At 45.1% G+C, this 19283-nt stretch overlaps 1 protein-coding gene across 3 annotated transcripts in view; it reads left to right on the plus strand.

Annotated features, from left to right (window-relative positions):
• Positions 1–17710, plus strand: part of Frmpd2 (FERM and PDZ domain containing 2) — a 115985-nt gene extending 98275 nt beyond the window's left edge. The window contains exons 28-31 of one of the 3 annotated variants that reach the window (XM_052733925.1): positions 5507–5671; positions 5762–5850; positions 11556–11813; positions 17005–17710. In XM_052733925.1, the coding sequence (XP_052589885.1) occupies positions 5507–5671; positions 5762–5850; positions 11556–11813; positions 17005–17008 (516 nt within the window). In that variant the 3' untranslated portion in view covers positions 17009–17710. Of the gene's footprint in view, positions 1–5506; positions 5851–10591; positions 11814–17004 lie in introns of those variants that run through there. The other 2 variants (XM_052733924.1, XM_052733926.1) reach the window with 2 other exon arrangements.
• The last annotated feature ends 1573 nt before the right edge of the window (positions 17711–19283 follow it).

Here is a 19283-nt window from a genome sequence, read left to right on the forward strand (position 1 = left end):
ACAGACCTAACAGGGGCCTTGGCTGACTCTACAGGGAGCTCTGGAGCTGAGATGGCCCCTGGCACCTGTCTAGAATAGCACACTCACATTGGAGTATGCACTGGTGTTAGGGGTGAACCCTAACTTTACTGAAGCATCTCCCTTAAGCTGAATGCAGCTCCTGGGTGGTGAGAAAGTATGGCCATGAGCCACCAGCTGCTTTCCCTGAGCACATGGAGGAGAAGCGATAGTTCCTGATACCACAGAAAACGGAGATGCTTTTAGTACAGAAGTCTATCAAGAAGCTGTTTGTGAAGAACAAGTATGAGGTCCAGGCTAGAAAAAATGAGTACATAGACTTATATAAAGGCATGGAATGGTGGAGTCCATCCTCTCCTTGGAATGTGAAGAACTATAAAAGCATGGAATGGTCGAGTCCATCCCCTCCTTGGAACATGAAGAACTCAGCACTGAGAGGTCTGGTATACAGGGCTGGGGCTGAGGAGAGGGGCATGAGAAGAGGTTGGACCAGGCAGCAGTGGGCATTTCGTACACAGAGTGTGAGTGAGGGTGCTTCCATTAAGCAGGATGTACCAGTCTGAAGGCTGTTCCTGAAGGCTAGAGAGGGAAAAGGGCAGAGAAGTGCCCTGGGGATTCAGGAAAGAAATTACTGGAGACATTCCCCTCCAAGTTTGCCACAAGGTAGAGCAAAGGAGTGGATGGCAGGTAGGTGAGAGGTGAGTGGGGTCCGGGGTACAGGCTGACCAGTAAGAGTGTGTGGGAGAGGGAGGGTTCTTATCTAATGGGTTGCTGTGAAGTCAGGGGGTAGTGGGAGAAAGTTGGTGGGGACTTGAGAAAATGGAAGATCATCTGTAGGAAACAGAACTGATGCTGAGAAAGGTTATTTGGAAGCCTTGCATGAGCACGGGCATCTGCAGCCACATCTCTGGCATTCCTAGGGCCAGAGGCCTGGCAGCAGCTGGGAGGGCCGCACAGGTTCACTGGGAACTGGGCAGAACTTGCACTGTGTGCAAGTAACAGAGGTGGAAGCTGAGGAGTGCAGGGGGAAGGTGGGGAGCTTCTTTGAGAGAGAAAGAGTGATGCTGGGGAGGAGGCAGAGTCCCCGGGGAAGTGAGGATGTAAGTGTTGGGAAAACAAAAGGCATTGGTGATCACAGGAAGCTTTGACTGACAGCTGCAGGAGGGTGTCTGGGGTGAAGAGAGAGCAAGAGCTTGAAGGGAGATTCATCGGAAACCGCTCTGTCTCTTTATTTTTTAAAATCTCCATTTCAGATTTTTATTTTCCTTATACCCTTTATACGAGGCACAGTCTACCAGCGAGGGACTGGTTTTGATTTATAATTCAAATGTGTGTCTTTAGGGGTATTCCTTTCTCTTGGAAGGGGTGTGGGGGGATATGCTACCACAAATGCTCACCCAAGGGAGGATCCTTGGTGGGGGATGCGAAGCTTTCTCTGCTCAATGGACCGGGGCTGGGAGTTCAGCCCTGTGCTCTGTGATGGAAGGGAGTTGGTTGTAGGGTGTGAATGCTGACCTAATTTTCAGGAAAATGTAAAATCCTAATTTCCATACAGTTATAAATATTAACACATGTGTAACCCATTCAAAGAGGGAACCAGGCAGATGTAAAAATGGTTCAAAAGAGATGTCAAAGACCAGCATGTTCATTTATGGAGTTGAAAAAAGTTTCCACATCACTAGGTTTCCAGCTCCCCAAATGCTCCCCACCCCCACAATTCCGGCCATCCTTTCCTGCATTCTCTCTCTTCACTCCATCTCCCTCAAGCCTGATCCCCACTCCCCAAGTCCACCCATAAAATATATTCTATTTCCTCCTCCCTGGGAGATCCCTGTATCCTCTCTAGACCCCTCCTTTTTACCTAACCTCTTTGGGTCTACTGATCATAGCTTGGTTATCATTTACTTAACTGGCAATATCCCCTTATAAGTGAATATATACCATATTTATCTCTCTGGGTCTGAATTACCTCACTCAGGATAATTTTTTTCTAGTTCTATCCATTTATCTATAAATTTCATGATGTCTTTTTTTAAAAGCTGACCAATATTGCAATACTTCATTATGTAAATATACCACATTTTCTTCATCCATTCTTCTGTTGAGGAACATCCAGATTGTTTCCAGTTTTTGGCTTTTTTTTTTTTTTTTTTCTGAGACAGGATTTCTCTGTGTAGCTTTGGAGCCTGTCCTGGAACTTGTTCTGTATACCAGGCTGGCCTTAAACCTCACAGAGATCCACCTACCTCTGCCTCCTGAGTGCTGGGATTAAAGGCGTGCACCACCACCACGTGACAGTTTTTGGCTATTATGAATAAAGCGGCAATGAATATGGTTGAGTAAGTGTTCTTGTGGTATGACTGAGCATCCTTTGGGTATATGCCCAAGAGTGGTATAGCTGGGTCTTGAGGTAGATTGATTCCCAACTTTCTGAGGAACCACTGTATTGATTTTTATAGTGGCTGTATAAGTTTGCACTCCCACCAGCAATAGAGGAGTGTTCCCCTTGTTCCACATCCTCTCCAGCACAAGCTATCACTTGTGGTTTTGATCTTAGTCATTCTGACAGGTGTAAGATGGAATCACGGAGCTATTTTGATTTGCATTTCCCTGATGGCTAAGGATGTTAAACATAAGTGTTTCTCAGCCATTTAAAATTTGTCTATTGAAAATTCTCTGTTTAGATTTCTTTCCCACTTTAAAAAAAAAGATTTATTTATTTATTATGTATACAGTGTTCTGTCTGCATGTATGCCTGCACACCAGAAGAGGGCACCAGATCTCATTATAGGTGGTTGTGAGCCACCATGTGGTTGCTGGAAATTGAACTCAGGACTTCTGGATGAGCAACCAGTGTGCCCTTAACTTCTGAGCCATCTCTCCAGCCATGTTTCCCACTTTTTTAATTGGATTTTTTTTTGACATCTAGTTCTTTATATATTTTGAATATTAGTCTTCTATCAGAAGTAGAGTTGAAATAAGTCTTTTCCCATTCTATAGGCTTCGTTTTGTCTTATTGACAGTGTCCTTTACCTTACAGAACCTTTTAAGTTTCAGGAGGTCCCATTTATTAATTGTTAGTCTTATTGGTGTTCTGTTCAGAAAGTTGTCTCCTGTGCCAATGTGTTCAAGGTGTTCATATGTGTGTGGATTTATGTCTGGGTCTTCAGTTCGATTCCATTGATCAACGCGTCTGCTTTTATGCCAATACCATGCAGTTTTCATTACTATAGATTGTAGTATAACTCAAAACCAGGAATGGTGGGACATCCAGCAGTACTTTTATTTTTCAGGACTGTTTTTGCTATCCTGGGTCTTTTGTTTTTCCATATGAAGTTGAGAATTGTCCTTTCAAGGTCTGTGAAGAATTGTGTTGGAATTTTGATAGAGATTGCATTGAATCTGTAGATTGCTTTTGGTAGGATGGTCATTTTTACTATGTTAATCCTACTGATCCATGAGCCTGGGAGATCTTTCCATTTTCTCACATCATCTTCTATTTCTTTCTTCACAGACTTGAAGTTTTTAATCATATAAGTCTTTCCCTTGCTTGAGCAGAGTTATCCAAGATATTTTATATTATTTGAGGCTATTGTAAAAGGAGTTGTTTCCCTGATTTCTTTCTTTTCTTTCCTTTTTTCTGTTTTTAGTTTTTTGAGACAAGTTTCTTTGTGTAGCTTTGGCTGTTCTGAAACTAGCTCTGTAGACCAGGCTGGCCTCGAACTCACAGAGATCCCCCTGCCTTTGCCTCCCAAGTGCTGCAATCAAAGGCGTGTGCCACCAATACACAGCCTTCCCTAATATCTTTTTCTGTGTTTGTCATTTGTATATGAAAGGGCTACTGATTTTTTTTTTCGTGTTAAACTTGTATCTAACCACTTTGCTGAAAGTATTTATCAGCTGTAGGAGTTTCCTGGTAGAATTTTTGGGGTCACTTATGTATACTATCATATCATCTGCAAATAAAGATACTTTGACTTCCTCCTTTCCAATTTGTATCCCCTTGATCTCCTTCAGTGGGATTATTGCTTTAACTAAGATTTCAAGTACTATATGCCTCATGGCATTGCCAGGTTGACTCCACAGAACTATTCTGGTTTCCATGTTCTTTCTTTGCATCACTTTCTTGCATTTTGGGGACATTAGTAATTAAAATGAACCCAAGCACCGCAGTACTATATAGCTGATTCAGCCCGAGAAAAAGTAGTTGGTGATATGGGCAGGTAGTGTACACAGCATGGAAGCACTGGACAAAAGGGAGGGCCCATGTACCGAGCAGGATGTAGCAAGAGGACAGTTTGAGGGTTTGTCATGCTGCTCAGAGCAATGTGCAGTTTTTAAAATTATGTATTAATGATTTCTAGACTTTTCTGCTTTAACACTTTTGACTCCAGTAAGTGAAATCTTGGAGAACAAAATTAGGGGTAAGAGCAGCTACCATATATATATTTCCATTAAAAACAGTGCTCAGATTCACAGCTCTCAAACTAGGGTACTTAAAGACAAGGATCCGTATGTTGCCCAGGGAACAGTCACAGTATGGAGACCCTGACTGTAGAGAGGCTGATTGCAAAGTCTCTATTTATAGCTCAGACCTAAGAGCACCTGGAAAAATTAATGATTTTTTTTCCAAAAAATTGTTTTAATTTTAAAAACTATATGCATGTGCATATGTCTGCCTGTGGGTAAGTGCGTATGAGTGCAAGTGCCTGCAGGTCAGAAAAGGCCATCAGATCCCCTGGATCTGGAGTTACAGGCCATTGTTAGCTGCCTGATGTGGATTCTGAGAAACGAATCCTGGTCCTCTGCAAGACTAGCATATGCTGTTAGCCAATGTGCCAAACTTTTTTCTTTCTTTTTTTGCTTTTAGAGACAGGCTTTCTCTGTGTAGCCCTGGCTGTCCTGGAACTCTGTAGATAAGGCTGACCTCAGACTCAAAGATCTGCCTGTCTCTGCCTCCCGGATACTGGAATTAAAGGTGTGCGCCACTACCACCCAGTGCAGCCTGTTGCTAGAGTTTTTCTGCCTGGCCCACAGTCAGGGCAAATCTCTCTCACCCGCCAGTCCCAAGCCGCTCAAACCCGATCAAGTAAACACAGAGACTTATTTTGGTTACAAACTGTATGGCCGTGGCAGGCTTCTTGCTAACTGTTCTTACAGATTAAATTAATCCATTTCTATTAATCTATACCTTGCCACGTGGCTTGTGGCTTACCGGTACTTTACATCTTCCTTGTCCTGATGGCGGCTGGCAGTGTCTCCCCTCCCAGCTTCCTGTTCTCTCAATTTTCCTCTCTGTTAGTCCCGCCTATACTTCCTGCCTGGCCACTGCCAATCAGTGATTTATTCATTGACCAATCAGCAACACATTTGACATACAGACCATCCCACAGCAGCAGCCCCCAACTTTTTATTTCCTAAATGTTGTTTAGAGTTTCTTCCATGTGTGAGATTAGCATTGATAACCATTCGTGTATTTCTTTAATAGACCCCTGAACTATCAGCAGACCAAAGATTCGCCATGGCAACGTGCACTGAATCAGAGCAGAGCCCCGGCCTAGATCAAGAGGACAGCTGGAGGGACCTTGCTTCCCTGGACACGGGGGAAGGCCTGGCTCCCAGGCCAGCGTCTTCCTACAAGGCTCTCAGAGAGGTGAAAGGGGACCAAGAGAGGCAGGGAGCCTGGGCCAGGTCCTTGATGCACCCCATGGAATCCCATCCTCACGTGTGCAAACTCCACCAGGAAGCAGAGGCCCCAGCGTTGGCTACCTCTTTGGAAAAGGATATGAGACAGAACTGCTATTCTGTGTGTGATATCAGGAGACTGGAAAGGTAAGATTTGCCTTACGTACACACATTTTGTAAGCTGTGTGTATTGTATTGCCAGCTGATTACAATAGCAGATACCTACTATAGAGAGGATTATTGTGCCCAGCACCATTCCAGACATTTGAGGGGAGTAAGAAGTCTGTGGCTTAAGTTGCTACAACCTGGAAACTTTGGGAAAAGGCAAACTCCATCCAGATGACAATCATCCCCAGTGTGTCCTAGAGATTGTTGATGGCAGGCCTTGTGCACTCTCCCGGCACCCAGTGTGTATCCTGCACTCCCATGGCTTCTGTAGTTGCTTGTGTTTTGTGCCATCACCCAGTGTGTATCCTGCACTCCCACGGCCTCTGTAGTTGTCGTGTTTTGTGCCATCACCCAGTGTGTGTCCTGCACTCCCACGGCCTCTGTAGTTGCTGTGTATTGTGCCATCACCCAGTGTGTGTCCTGCATTCCACGGCCTCTGTAGTTGCTGTGTATTGTGCCATCACCCAGTGTGTGTCCTGCACTCCCATGGCCTCTGTAGTTGCTGTGGTACGTGAGAACTTGTGCACATGCTCATCTCTATTGATGATATAAACCTTTATTATCAACACTACCTGGAAATAGATTTCTACCCCCCAAACCAAGTTGAAACCTCCATTTCAATTACTACTTTTTTTATTTAGTTTGTAATTCCGTGCCTACCCACTCTTAAGTATTTCTAGTTTTGATTCCTATTCTCACGAAACAAACTTTTCAATTCAGTTTGAAGGCTATTTATTACATACGTATACCTTGAACCTTGTTAGGGAGCAGAGATGGAGAAGGAGAAAGAGAAGCTCAGGGGGAGGCAGGCTGTGTTTCTGCTGCTAGGCATTTGTAAGCATGCATGGACATGAACAGGCGACAGCCAGGAGTAGTAATTTGTGTTTGAAACTATATAAAGCATTTGGGATTCTGTGACTCTCTTTTCTGGTCATTGTAACAGAGTGGTAAGAGTAGACCCACAGGGACTGATAGGTAGCATGATGCACTCAACCCTCTGTGTCTATAGGTTCTGTATTTGTATGTCCAGCCAACCCTAGATTGAAGAGATTAGAAAATGCACTGGTACTGCACACATATAGATGTTTTGGTTGTTATTTTCTAAGCAATATAGCATAACAGCTATTTATAAACCATTTTTATTGTACTAGTTACTATAAATGATCTAGAAACGAGTAAGTATTTACAACAGGATGTCTGTAGCTGATACACAAGCATGTACTTCATTTATATAGGGGGTTCCAGCATCTCGGGATCCTGGTATCTGTGTGTGTGTGTGTGTGTGTGTGTGTGTGTGTGTGTGTGTGTGTGTGTGTTTGTCAATCTCAGATGTATAGTGAGCAACCATTGTATGCTGCAGAAGTCAGGATGGCACAGCTGGGCTCTGGGAGAACTGTAGCAAACAGAGGCCAGGTTTACAGTACCTAAAGGCATCCAGATACACCTTTTTAAAGAATGCTATGCAAGCTAAACAGAAACCAACTGCTTTGCCACATAGAAACAGCATGGGCAAGCACATCCATCCGTAACGTTCATTCTCATCATCTAATAATTAACGTATGCTCCTTACAATGTTACAGTTACAGGTTTTTTGTTGTTTGTTTGTTTTGAATCCTGGGCACCATATGATAAGCTTGGTGAAGTGATAAAGGGAACAACTTAGAGACGTAGCCAGACATTAGCAAGCTTCTGTGGGACATAGGAGAATTCTCCTTTCCTGTTGGCACAAGGCCATTTGTTTAGGTTTCTAAAGGTTTTAAAAACATGCTTGTACATTGTGTGTGTGTGTGTGTGTGTATGTGTGTGTGTGTGTGTGTGTGTGTGTGTGTAATGAAAAAAACCACAGAGCATGTATAGAAGACACAAGACCACTTGGGAGAGTTAGCTCTTTTCTTACACTCAAACTCAGGTCATAACATTTGGCAGCAAGCCCCTTTATCCACTGAACCATCTCACCAGCCCCGATGTCTAAAAGTTTCATTACCAGAAAGTTTATAAAGGAATCACTGATAAATGGATTAAAAGTTCTTCTGGTTTTAAGTGCAAATCTAGTTAGATCTAGATTTACCTCTGGATTAAAAGTATCTCTGGGTTTAAGTGCAAGTCTAGTTAGATCTATATTACCATATGGCTTTAACTCAATATAGCCAATAGTTAATAAAAACATTTAAAACTTCTAATTAGCCCAGGCCGTCAGTACCGCGGTATCACAGCATATCAGATTTCATATAAAACATGGTCAGCTCCAGCCTCATACTCCACATGAGAGTACACACTGCAGCTTCCTGCAGAAAGGGATGCCTGCTCTTCCCTGAATGTTTCCAGGACGCACAACTTGCTCCTGCGTGAGGAGTCATTTGTCACCACATCCTTGTTGGTCAGACCATGCTCCTTTACATCCTGGTGAAATTTACCTTTTCATATTTTTTACTTGCAAGTCCTGACCCCCATCTCCTCTGATCTTATTGTTATTCCCTTTTAGAAAAACATGTTTGTATTTGTTCTTTGAAAATTTCATGCCATGTATTTTGATCATATCCACTCCCCTCCCCCAACTCCTGCCAGATCCTCCCCCACTGCCCTACCAACACAGCTTCATTCCTCACCTCTTAAAAACAAACAACCAACCCCCCCAAGTCTGGTTTGTGTTGGCTGACTACTCCTGGGTGTGTGGCCAGCTCTGGGTTGTGATCAGTATACTAAGTTTTATTCCATTAAAGAAAACTGACTTTCCTTCACCTAGCAGCAATTAAATGCCAACAGCTTCTTGGCAAAGGGTGGGACATTTTTTTTTTTTTTTACAAGAGAATCACTTATTTTTTATTTCCTAAATCAGATTAAATTTGGCTTATTTGCAAGAGTACACCATATGTCCCAAACCTGTCATTCTTGAAGGGTGTTCCCTTTTGAGGGTCACTTAGAGTCCTTTAGGTTTGTCCAGAACATTCTAGTGAAGCTTCTGATCCTCAGTTGCTATGGTTACCACCTCATTTTTTTTTTTCCTTCCTAAGCTCCTGTGGCCATCAATAGCTAGCTAGCTATAAACCCCTCTGGACCCATACACTTCTTTGCACTGCTTCCGTGGTGGTCCTGGGAATGACAGCCTTCTTCCTCCCCTCATCTCCTGGTTTTACTTTCACCTCATTTTCTTCTTCCATTTAAGAATTTTTCTTCACTTTGAAATCAGGACACCAAGCATGGCAGCTCCTCCTGCACAAGATAGTCCTTAGCTGCCATTTATGCACTCAGAGCAACGATTTCCAAAGAAAGGAAAGTGTAGTGAATACCCAGAAATCACTGAAAGAAGGGTCCCCAACTTGCAAATAGGGTCCTAGTTAGTATTCCAAAGTGAGACTGTGGTTATCTACAGGCTCCTTAGCAGCATCTGCAGGTCTGAGGTGGCTGTCCCAGCCAAAATGCCCCTTTGATTTCTGGCCTCTCCGGGTCAAACGTTCTGCAGTTAGGGACCAAAGGCATTAACCTGTGGGGCATGTGGTTTAGAGTCAGCATTACCATTTGTTAGTATGTGTGCCCGGAGAGCTGTCTTCCCTTAGCTGAGGGCTACCCAGTTGTGAAGTAGCACCAGGGTGCCCAGGCCACCATGCAAGCCAGAAGAAACAAGACAATATGGTGTCTGGCACATAGTAGGAACTCGGCGCTAGTCTGTATCCTACTCTTTCTTGGGCAATTTCTTGTTAAAAAACAAGCCGTATCAATTGAAATTTCCAGCCAACTGCTAGAACTTACTATCTGGCAGGTGGCTCCGTCTTAACACCAGATGGCTGCCAACACCCCAGCAAAATCAGTGTGTGTTCAGATTAGATTTCACTTATCCTTCCTCATTCTCATCTGTATCCTCCATCCGGAGCTTATGAAGCTCCCATGGTACATCGTCATGGGAGAGCTGGATTTCATACCTAATGAAAGAGGAGGGACTGGCTGAGGATACTTTTTATACAAGGCTACTTGCTAAAGTTTGGGCCTAAGGTGACAATCAATTCAAGTCTCATTATGCTTGGGCATCACTGTAGGATGTCCAACGTCATCTGTGATTTTGGTGTAGGAGCAGATCACTTTCTCTTTGGCTACGTCTCACATCAAAGCTGGAGGTTCTCCTTGAAAGGGTGGAGGGGGATGATGGTGAAGAAGATGCAGCGTAGACAGCCAGGCAGCTGCACTGGCCTGCAGGCAGCTGTGCTCTGCACCCTCAGGGCCTCCTGTTTCTGCCTGGGCAGTGCATGGCTTTTCTTGCTTTGTGTCATAACTACCCATGGTTCCCTCCCTACGTTTAAAAGAAAACATAATTTATTCACATTTGATCAAGTTTATTACATTGCTAAACCAAATTTCCTCCCAAGTACTTGACAACTTCTAAATTGTTTTGTAGTCTTGGTAAAATCCTTTCTTTTTATACACAAACCTGCATATACTCACATGTACTTGCATACACATCCTGTAGCTAGCTTTCAGGACTGGAAATGATGTCCCTTCACAGCAACACTCAGGCTGGGGTACATACTGTCTGGTGTTTGTGGGTTTACAGCTATTGAGGTATTCTAGAGTTGATTTTTAAGAGAAAGGGTCGTTATGGTAAAGGGAGCAAGGATGGGACCGTGTAAGGAAACTAACTCATTGACCTGGGTGTGGGGAGGGAGGTTGAGGAATGAGGATCCCTGTATTTAGTTAAAACAACAACTAAATCTCTGTGCTTTTCTCTTAGATTTTCCTTCTCATCTTCTTTAACCAGATTAGCAACAGATATTTTCTGAGTGGCTCTCTGCATGTCTGCAGTGCTGTCGAAACACCCTGCTGTCTGCAGTACTGCTCTGTCTCATCCAAGGCGTGTGTGGCTATCCTGGGTCCTCCCTGGAAGGCTGAATCTCTCTTTCACATCTGTGTGTGCATCGCCAGATAATGAGCCTCACCGGTCCTCTGCCTCCTGTGTCCTTCTTTTGACATGGGGACTAAATGTCACTCCAGCAGGCTGCCTATCTAAACAGAGACTTTATCAGTGCTTAGAAAAGGACCCGATGTTTGCACAAAGTGCTTTGAAGGTTGCTCCTAGCTAGCCTCCATGGGCTCTTTCCTCTAATCTGGCTGCTGAAATAGTTCAAACCATCGGAGTCAAAATAACAGCATCTCACTGATGGCAAACTCACCCCATGCCAGGAGTCCTGGAAGGCGTATAATGTATAGCAATCATTTAATTAAAACATTCTAACAATCCTAATGATTTCTCAACCTTCCAGTGTTTCAGATTAAAAAAAAAAAAAAAAAACAAACTAAGATTGCAGACAAGTAGTAAACCTACCCAGGGTCTCAGTGTAAAAAGCAGGTCCTAGAAGTGACCCCAGCTCACAGCTTCGCCTGCACTGCTGTGCCTTCCAGCAGCTCCCCAACGGGAGCTCCTGGGTTTCATATGCTGAGCTGCCTCGGCTTGCTGCTCGGGCTGTATTATTTCTGTGCTGCTCTTGTTCTCATTAGCTTGAGAGGTTCACCAGCTCAGGGACCATGTTATGTGCCGTTTGCATCCTGATGCCCTGGGCATCTTCTGGGCAAGAGCTGTTTGAACCTGGCTGGGTCTTAGGTGATGAACTAGGATGAGGATTTTGAGAGGCAAGGAGAAGGGGAGGGCAGGGATTTTTTGATGGAGGCTGCACGACACACAAGTTTCTGTTTTTTAGTCCTGGATTGGACACATGTTTTCTGCACGAAACCTCTTCCCTCACCTCGGACGATGAAGAATACCTGACCCTCAACTCCACGTTCTCAGGCCAGCTGCCCTGTGAAGAATGTCTAGAGGCTGATTCAGAGACTATTCCTCTGCCGCAGTTCTGTTCCTGGGGTGCTCTCGCAGAGTCCTCACTTCCGGAAGGATGCCATGGGAGTGAGAGTGACTGGGAGGATCTGGAGGAGTCTGTGGCTATGGATGGCACCCTCAGGTGGGTATCACACTCTGTGTGGGATGAGGCTTTGCAGAGCTCACTTGGGCTGGAGTGATGGTCCCCATGGGTATCATCTGGAAGCCGTTTCTGCTGAGTGCTTACTGGGGTCCTTTTTCCATAATGACCACCTTACGAACTGGGGACTTGTTTTATATGCTACATGAGATGCTTCTCCAGGGCTCTACAGTGACTAAAGCCCAGAGGCAGAGTTCAAGCCTTTCTCTCCCTGCTCCTCTGCCCACATGTTGAGTGCCCACTCTGCCGCCTCCAGCGCATGCGTGGACACACCTTCTCACCCCAGGTTTAGATCTTTGGAGATCAGCATGTCAAGGGCTAGTTTCAGTCTTGTCTGCACCTGCCTGCCCCTCAGCTCCATATGCTTCAGAGAACATTCCAGGCGTCATGTTACTGGAGGCTGCTTATAGAGCCATGGTGCACATGTCCAGATCAGAACACCAGGCGTGGTGGCACACAATGGTAATTTTGTAATTTGGGAAACAAAGACAGGAGAATCAGAAAAGCAAGGGCATCCTTAGGTACATAAAAAGTCCAAGGCCAGCCTGGGATACACGAGGCCCTATCTGAACAAAAATCAGAGTATTAATGCAAGCTCCTCCCCCTGAAGCTGGGAGTGGGGCTTAAGGCTGGGGCAGAGCACGCACCAAAGATAAGGGAAGAATGATTACAGCATAAACGGTCAGACTGGGAGTAGGGGAGGTTAAGTTTCTACAGGTGGGTAACCAATCAATACCTTTGTAATGTTCTACCATGTGTATAGATCCAATGTAAACAAACAAACAAACCAAAACAAATACAGAATATTCATGAAACTTTCCTATCAGCCTATTTCCAAGATACACTAAAAGCTACCAGGCATTCACTTAGGAAGATTCTGGTATAGTTAAGACTACACTGCTCACTTTGATCCCACTGCGTCCCAGCCATTTTCCTGGCTGTATAAAAGGATGTTCTGCCACCACAGGTGCCTGGACTGGACCCTCAAAGGACAATGGCAGGCAAGATGGGTGTTTGAGATTTGAATATGATGCTAAGAGTCCCATTCTTACATGAAATAGCCAGCAAGTTACTAGGAGGATTCTGAGGCTTCAGGAGCAGCTCACATACATTTGTGGGGAATCTGACATCCTGACATGGAGGGAAGACACATAAGGATTTGCAGAACTGTGAAGCAGCATGGTGAGGCTTTTATATGAAGAGCACAGTTCTAGTTGAGCTCCATGTGTCAGGAGAGCTGAAAGAAGGCTGAGTAATCTACGGGCACCCATAGGGATCAACTAAGAACTCCAAGTTAATGTGCATATGGAATGCCCCACCGAGAGCCACAGCACCAGGCTGCCTGGAGAAAGAGAGCGGTGGGGAAAGGCCATTCCAGTGGTACCACCCGGTACCACCATTCACTGCAGGAGGCAATGAAGCCCACCTGAGGCTGTCATTGCAAGGCTGAGGTGCCAATGCCAAATGTATAATGTGCTCTTGGTAACAACGAGCTGTTGTCTTCATAGACTTCAGGGGGATGATGCAAGCTTTTGAACGTACCTAATTCTGTTGTTTTTCCACATAGAGGACTAAGCAGATAGGCTTGGGCCCTGATATCAGGTTGGGGCAGGGAGAAGTACTCATCTATGGTTGAGGGTGAATAGATGACCTGGTTGGCCCTCAGCTATATAGATAGTGATTTGTGGTGTAGCTGGGATGAACCATGTCATTTTCTCAAATCCTATCCAAAAAGGAGAACAGGTCTCACCCTCTGCTGATAGAGGGTGGCAGTGAGGTGTTGAATGCTCATGGTGCCAGCCTGGGCCTAGGCTCTGTGGTTCACATATATGCTCCGTAGCACCCAGGGCTACCCATCCCTAGACAGTGTGATTCTTTTGGGAAAAGCACCATCAATATCCCTTAAATTCTCTAAAGGGTCAAGTCATCCAGGTTAAGTACTTCTGCAGATTATTGTTGTTTGTCCCAGAAGTTGGGAGGGAGGGATACAAAGAGGACTTTGCTTATGGCTGAGTAGTGCATCCTTTACAGCTATATTCAAAATTGTGTTTGCTCTATCTGGATATAAATGATTGTAAAAATTATTTTTTGATGCTGGAGAGATGAATCCATAGTTAATAGCACTTCCAGAAGATCCTGTTCATTTCCAGCACCTACACCAGGCCGCTCACAACCACCTGTAATTCAGTTCCTGGGGATTTGACTCTGGCTTCTAGCTTCTACAGATACAAGCACACAGGTGGCACACACACACACACACACACACACACACACACACACACACACACACACTTTAAAAACCTTTAAAAAAAGGTATTTCTGGGCTGGAGAGATGGCTCAGAGGTTAAGAGCACTGGCTGTTCTTCCTGAGGTCCTGAGTTCAATTCCCAGCAACCACATGGGGGCTCGCAACCATCAATAATGAGATCTGTTGCCCTCTTCTGGCCTACAGGTGTAAACGCAGGCAGAACATTGTATACATAATAAATAAATCTAAAAAAAAAAAAAGGTATTTCCTATAAACCTTACAATAAATAAATTTAACCTTTGTGGTATTCTTATTTCTCTTCTACCAATAGGCTTAGTTGTTTTATTTAATTTGTCCAGGATCACACACTGTGTGGCATACTTACAACTGTCACGATCAGCTTTTGATGCATTTTCACATTTTCACAGAATGCATTTTTCCACATGAACCACAACACACACATCCTTCCATCAGGTAGCAAGAGGACAACTTTTTTTTAGGGACTCAGGAACACAAAAGTTTATTTAGTTATTATTTTTTTCATGCAGTAAACCCCTTTATCCATACATCTTTACATGCAGACATTCATCAAAAAGAATCATTGGTGTGGTTTGAGGCCCCTGGTCTCTGCTACATTATCGACACTGGGCCCTCACTGGCACTCTTCCTGGACATCCCATTGCTGCTCTGTGTCGTGGAGATCCTGTAGTCCTTGATCTGCAGGATCCCCTCCTCCCCCTGCAGCAGATCACAGATGGGGTGGATGTTGGGGTGGGTCAACACTTAACCCTGGTTCTGGGCCTGTGTAGTTGTAGGGTTGGTTAGCCTGCCAGCTCTCCCCTATCTTCACCACCAGAGTAAGCTCTCCAGCATTGCCTTGGCGAGTTCACCCTTTGCAGGGATAAGCCAGGTGTGGGTCCAGTTCTGCTGCTTTCACACCCTCAGGGTCAGTCCTGCCACACCGACACCTTCAGGGCCAGCTCTACCATGTTGTCCAGGTGAGGTGTAGTGGCCACTTTCCCGAGTGCTGCAGCTGATGAGGGGCAGGGACAGCTCTCCAGCTCTTATGACCTCAGGGCCAGCTCTGCCACTGGATGGGATTGGGCGGGGGAAAGATGCTCTCCCCTGCCCATGCTGCTGCATGACAGATGAATAATGAGGACAGCTCTCCCTTATTCACAACTTGGGGGCTGGCTCACTCACATCTCTGCCAACAGGGTTGACTCTATTGTGCTGCCCAGGGAAGGTGCAGGGCCTGCTCTCCTGAGTGTTGCAGCTGGTGGGGGGCAGGGGCATCTTTCCTGCTCTTATGACCTCAGGGCAAACTCTCCCACTTGGCTCAGATGTTGATGGGAGAGAGGGCATCTCTCGCCTGCCCATGCTTCACATGACAGACGAGTAATGGGGACAGCTCTCCCATACTCACAACTTCAGGACTGGCTCACCCACACCTCTGCTGTCAGGATCAGCTCTACTGTGCTGCCCAGGCAAGAAACAGGGCCCACTGTCCCAAGTGCTGCAGCTGGTAGTGGAGAGCCTCAGCTCCCTCATCTGTTACAGGCAGTGAGGAGTGAGGGGTAAGAGGGGTATCTCTCCCTGCCCACACCACTGCATGACAGACGAGTAGTGGGGACAGCTCTCCCACACTCACAACTTCAGGGCTGGCTCACCCATACTTCCACCAACAGGGTTGGCTCTATTGTGCTGTCCAGGCAAAGTGCATGGCCTGTTCTCCCGAGTGTTAGAGCTGGTGGGGGACAGGAGCAGCTCTCCTGCTCCTATGACCTCAGAGTCAGTTCTCCCACCCACCCCAGATGTTGATGGGAACTGGGGGAGGGCATCTCTTTCTATCCTATGTCACCATATGGCAGATGAGGGATGGGGCCAGGTCTCCCACACTCACGTTTTCGGGCCCAGCTCACCTGTGTCCTTGTCAACAGGGTCAGCTCTGCTGTGCTGCCCAGACAAGGTGCAGGGCCTGCTTTCCTGGGTGTTGCAGCTGGTAAAGGGGTCAGCTCCCTTGCCTGCCTGAGGCAGTAGGGGAATGGGGGGGGCATCTTTCCCTCACCCATGCTACCACATAGCAGACAAGAGGGGTGTGACCTGCTCTCCCAATCTCATACCCTCAGGGTCAGCTCACTTATGCTCCTGCAAACAGTGTCAGCTCTGCTATGCTGCCCAGGTGAGGTGTAGGACCCTCTCTCCTGAGTGCTTCAGCCAGTGAGGGGCAGAACCAGCTCTGTACAGCCAGTGAGGGGTGGAGCCAACTCTGCATAGCCCTATCCTCTTAGCCTTTGGTGACATCAAGGACATCAAACATGAACACAGACCTTGGCTGCGTCAGGGCCATGAACCTAGGCATGGGCCCTGGCAGCAGCCCAGGCTGAGACATCACCATGTCACTGAGTGGCAATCAAGCCACCCACTTCAACCCACTCCTCACTGCTTTCACTTCTTAGGATATGCCTCTGTCCATGGGAAATGAACCATTCTGTCTCTGTCTCTGTCCATGGGAAATGAACCATTCTGTCTCTGTCTTGTCTCTGTCTCTCTCCAATAACACACTGTACATTTTCTCGTCATAACAGTGCCCCATCTGCCCGGTGCCTTGTGGTGCTAGGGAGGCCTATGTTTTCTCCTTGAAGCATGGTGTGGGCCTGCATGTGGATCTCTGTCCTGCTCAGTCTGCCATGGCACTGGCTGGGTAGGAACATGCTTGTTCACAACTTAAAAAACAAAACAACAAAAAGCAAGCTTTTTTTTTTTTTTTTTTGGCAAAGCCAAAACAACAATAACAAAAACCAGTAAAAATAAAATCACCAAACCACAGTTTGGGGGATTGTAAGAACAGGGTTGAATTATGTGACTTAGAGAGGTTTCTGCCCAAACAACGAGCCCCCTCCTAACAGTTGCTTGCTCTCTTAGGTGAACACACTGAGCGAGACATCTCCTGGGACAGAACCTGAAGGTTTCTGCGTGGGCATCCTTTTGGTGGAAGATCCCTCAGCTGACTTTGGTCCAGAGAATGTACCTACTTTCTCTACTACCATGAAGGAAGCATCCCCAGGGGGACGGGCTGGGACGGATTCCTGCCCAGCTGTTAAGTGCTAACTTCTAAGAGCTCGTGCCTGATATTTCTGAGGCTAATCATCATTAGTAGCCATGACTTCCTCTTCGGTCCTGGGGTTTAAATCAAGCAAATCTTTGTGTGTATGGGGTGGGGTTCCCCTCATGAGAGGAGCTGGGAACTTATTTCTTAAGTAAGGTAAACGAGGGCAGGGGAAAGTTCTGGTTGCCACACTGGCACACCATTTTCCAAGATGTACGATGCCACATTCCGGTTTGCACCATTGAGTTGTCAAAGGACGCTGTGCTTATCAAAGTGTCCCCAGTGGACTGGACGGGATCTGCCACGGGGCCGGGCTCAAGGGCCACGGGGGAAATAACTGTCTGTGTTCTTCTGTTTTGGTTTTTCTATGTCTCCCTTTTAGCTTTAGTCATGTGTTCTTTTTAAATGATTTTTCCCTTTTGGTCTTAATGCTTGATTCTCATTATATGAAAAATAAACTATAGCAGAGCTAACACTTCTTGATGTTGATGTTGTAGATGCCACAATAAAAAATAAAACTTATGGAATTTGCAAATACATAAAAGAAATAGACCTGGTGGGCCACAGTGTAAGCCATTGGTGTGACACTGTATAACGGGGACCATATAGCAGAGACAAGGTCTCACATCAGGGAAATGAACACAATCTAATAATATGATGAGGGTTTGTGTTTATTGAAGGTCATGGCTTGTTCTACTGCTTATGGAAAAGAATTTTTCAGTAATTTGAATCATCTTGTTTCAGACTCTGTTACAGCTTCACATGTTGCTGCACAGTTTTGTAGGCCTCAAGTTTGGAGAATTAATTAACTATGAAATAGAATGACTAAATAACAACATTTTCCAGTCATCTGAACTCTGGTTGCTTCTTCCATACTTGGACTAAATGGGCAGATACACAACCAAGAAAACACAGTCTTCCTCCCTGCAGGACAGGGCGCTTTCTGCTCAGGCACAGTGTTCAGGCTGAGACACTTTTCATGAAAACATGTTAATTTGCCTTAAGGGCTGGATTGCAGCCGCCACTTACTTGATGTCGGGGGAGTATGAGGAGGAGTGGTTCAGTCCTATGATGTCGGGGGAGTATGAGGAGGAGTGGTTCAGTCCTATGAATTCGTGAGTGAGCCCTGGCACTTGGCACTCAGCTGCAGACTTTCAAACTTGCCGATGCTTGGTGGTCTGAAGACACAGACTCACTGGCCTTACTCTTAGAAATTCTGAATCACTAGAGCTGGGTGATGCCAAAGGTCCATACTATCACCTAGCTCAGCAGATTATTGTCTATATTGCCAGCTTTGGGGACAACTGACCAGAATCATTGAGGTTTCTCAGTGACTTCTCAACCCTCTCATCCTCATTCCTTGCCAAAAAATTTCAAGCTCTCATATATGCTGGATGTTGCTGAAATATATGCACATCTAGCCCTAAATGCAATGTAAAGTTGGCTAACTCATTCAAAGCAGTAAAGATATCAAAGTCTCCCCAAATTATTTGTATGTCTACTGCAGTTCCTATCATAATCCTGGCATAATAATTTGGAGCTGTAGAAAACTCTATTCTGCAATCAAAATTCTGTTTTATGTTTATAATATAGTTATATGAAGAAAATGTATTCTGAAATTTACATTAAAGGTGCAAGCTCTAGAATAGATAAAGTATCTTTTAAAAAGAAAATAAGGTGGAAGAAATCACTGTACCCCAAATTAAAGCTTGCTATATAGTGATGTAGATATAAACAGAACCATGGAACAGAATGCAGAACCCAGAAATATGTTCACATACACATCCTCAATTGATTTTTTTGACAGAAGTACAGAAGAAATTCAATGGAGAAAGAATATTTTTTAATAAATAGTATGGGGATGGCAATGAACAATTATCTAAACCTCACACTTTGTATAAAACAAGTAATAGACTTAAATGTAACTGTAAAAGGGTAAGTATTGGAATTTTCCCAGGGGCCTGCCCTGAGAAAATCCTTCCCAGAGTCCTGGGGAAGATGCTATGTCTTGCGTGAGTTATCTGAGGGAAAAGAATATGTACACCATGCTCTTTTGTCCATTTACTTTATTTCTCTAGGACAAAATTCTGTCTAT

The sequence above is a fragment of the Peromyscus californicus genome, unplaced genomic scaffold, assembly GCF_007827085.1.
Source record: "Peromyscus californicus insignis strain IS unplaced genomic scaffold, ASM782708v3 Scaffold_12__1_contigs__length_115047231, whole genome shotgun sequence".
NCBI classification, from domain to species: Eukaryota; Metazoa; Chordata; class Mammalia; order Rodentia; family Cricetidae; genus Peromyscus; species Peromyscus californicus.